A 2,905-nucleotide genomic window follows, 5' to 3' on the forward strand; every position below is an offset into this window, starting at 1 on the left:
AGTACCGTTGTGTGCTGTTTGCCTCTGTTGTACAAGTGGTTTATTTCGCACTTGCCACAGATGGTCGCCTTCAAGGAGAACAAAGGATGTCTACGGTGGTCCACGAGACTTATGTCTCTCACTAATGATGATATCTTTTGGTACAACCGTGTATATGATGGTGTGCAAATTATCGACTCTTGTGGTGAATTCTCCAATGTGCTTCTTCTTGGTACATGTGGTGGGATTAACTACAACCCTATTTTGGCACGTCGTCAGCTTGGGTTCCCCCTAAAGTATAAACCTAATAAGATTCTGTTAGAAGGTGTATTCTTCCAAGAGGGTAAAGATCCCCAAGGCTTGAAGGGCAGGATGGTCCGTGCTTGGCGCAAGATCCATAGGAAGGGAAGGAAGGAGCTAGGTCCGAAGATCTGTGTCGCTTTGGAACCCTATACCTCTTGGGTTAGGAGGAGAGCTTCCGAGTACCTCATGCCTTATGAGTATCCAAGACCTACACCTTTGGTTGTGGCTGAGCCTTCAACCCTCCCTGACCAAGGAGTAGAGGAGTTGAGAGACGAAGACCGTTCGCGTGCTTGGATCCGTGAACGAGAGGAGTTGCTTCAGCAAATCAGAGAGAAGGATGTTTTGATAGAGTTCCTTGAGCACCAGGTTATTGATGAGCCTGATGATGCATTGACTTCTCTTCTCCCTCAGTCTTCCAAGTTTTGGAAGAGGAAGTATGATCGACTCGCCAAAGAGAAGGCGGACATGGAGGCAGCCTATGAGAGGGAGGTGAAGAGGCTTCGTGCAACTTATCTTCCAGTCTCTAGAGCTTTAGATAATTGTTTCTAGGGTTCCATAGGATGTTCATTTTCATTCTCTCTTGTATTGTATTTGGTTACCAAGACTGTACTTCTTTGGTGTAAAAATATTTCCAGATATTATTGATGAGATATTTCCATATGTGATAAATGTTTAATAATTCCAATATTTGCAAATAGGACTCTAAAGTTCCTCTGATATAAAAAAATAAATCATATGCATTGCATGCATCATGTGCATAAGCAGGTTTTGCTTTAGGCTTCTTGTTCTATGGTCTAATTATGTGTTCTTCATTTATTTTGAAGACAAGCTGACTCACAGGTACTACACCCGAGCCAACGCATCAAGACTAATGGATCATTTGGAGCAAGAGAACCGTGAACTCAAGGAGGAAGTAGCCAGATTGACTGCCATGATGGAGTCATTCATGGCTGCCCAGAGCCAGTCATCTCCGACGCCTTCAACTCCTCCCTAGAGGACATTCATCTCTGAGATTGTCTCTTCAACCGTGCCTGCGGCCAGCGCCGACTTTGCATCAACAGCTATGCCAGCCGGGTTTCCTTGGGGGATGCCTCCCAACTTCATGCCTGAGGGTCCTGCACCCACCTTTGCTTCTCTGCCGGCATCTAGCCCGACCCTAGCCGTTCCTCCTCCTGTCGTGCATACTATGCCTAGAGTAGATGACACCATCTACCATTCTGAGCCGTCTGAGGGCCCAGATGTCTATGAAAAGATGGATGCTATGAATGATCAGTTTCTTGAGCTCCGCAAGGAATTGAAAACTCTCCGAGGAAAAGACCTTTTTGGCAAGTCAGCTGCTGAACTCTGTTTGGTCCCTAATGTCAAAATCCCTGTAAAGTTCAAAGTGCCTGACTTTGAAAAATACAAGGGAAATACTTGCCCTCTCAGCCACCTGGTCATGTATGCCAGGAAGATGGCGACTCGACTTGTATGGTTTACCTTAGATTTAGTCAATATCTCTAATGGTAACGAATACCCCGCTACAGAAAAGTGGCGACTCTGCTGGGGATTCAATATATGAAAGAATATTCCGTCACATGTTTGTCGGAGAATAAAGATGTGGGTTGGTCGACTAAGGATTCTGAAGGGGCTTTAAGAGAGATTATCATTATGTGGAGGATTGGGGTGGTGTCACCTTTGTTCAGTTTCAGAATGGAAGGCTCCTTAGGTGTGTGCGCCCAATTTAAAGGTCAGATTTTCTACTTTGTTAATGTATATTCTTCTCGTCTGTTAGAGAGGAAAATAATATTATGGTCAGAATTGGAGAAGCTCAAAAATAGTTTTGGTTTTGGTTGGTGGTCTGTGGGCGGGGACTTCAACACAATAAGAGAGAAAGTGGAAAGAGTGGGGAGGAATATAAAGATCAGAGCCATAAATATGAATGAATTCCATGAATTCAATGAATTAATTGATTATATGGAGTTGGTTGACATACCTTCTATAGAAAACGTATTCACATGGTCAAATAAGAAGGGTAGCGCGAGGAGAAGTTTAGATAGGTTTCTGTTATCTGAATCCTTCACCGGTTGTTGGAAGATCATTGGCCAGACCGTGGGTGATAAAGACATATCAGATCACTCACCAATATGGATAAAAGCTAACGATATGGATTGGGAACCAAAGCCCTTTAGGGTGAATAGTTGTTGGTTTGAAAATAAAGATTTTAAAGTTTTTGTCGAGGATATTTGGAGGTCTTCGGTGATGGAAGGCAAGCAGGCGTACATTATGAAAGAAAAATTCAAAATTTTGAGGAACAAGATGAGAGTGTGGAACAAAGAGTGTTTTGGCTGGTTAGATCTCAAAATGGAGGAGGCGGTTTGAAATTGAGAGATTGTGACGAGGCAATTATAAATGACATGAAAATCAACAAAAATCTTCTGGCTTCTACAAGAAAGGAGGATATTGATGATATATGGAAACACCTTGATCTTAAAGAAAGTCTGTTGAAACAAAAGTAAAGACAAATGTGGTTAAATGAGGGGGATCAAAACACGAGGTTCTTCCACTCAGTGATTAAAGGAAGAAGGAGAATGAACTCTATAATTTCTGACCAAAATAGTGAGGGAGATGGAATTGAAGATGT

The 2,905-nt window shown here is 42.8% G+C and overlaps 1 protein-coding gene across 1 annotated transcript; it reads left to right on the forward strand.

The window, feature by feature from the left end:
- The first annotated feature begins 1,839 nt into the window (after nt 1-1,839).
- LOC127123473 (uncharacterized) lies at nt 1,840-2,643 on the forward strand. The gene has a single exon (XM_051053690.1). The coding sequence runs from the start codon at nt 1,840-1,842 to the stop codon at nt 2,641-2,643; it is 804 nt and encodes a 267-aa protein (XP_050909647.1).
- Nucleotides 2,644-2,905: the final 262 nt, after the last annotated feature.

Source organism: Lathyrus oleraceus, chromosome 2 (assembly GCF_024323335.1).
Source record: "Lathyrus oleraceus cultivar Zhongwan6 chromosome 2, CAAS_Psat_ZW6_1.0, whole genome shotgun sequence".
Taxonomy (NCBI): domain Eukaryota; kingdom Viridiplantae; phylum Streptophyta; class Magnoliopsida; order Fabales; family Fabaceae; genus Lathyrus; species Lathyrus oleraceus.

Bases quoted from the DNA above. Each gene is read 5' to 3' on its own strand.
- LOC127123473 (XM_051053690.1), top strand. From the start codon at position 1,840: ATGAAAGAATATTCCGTCACATGTTTGTCGGAGAATAAAGATGTGGGT.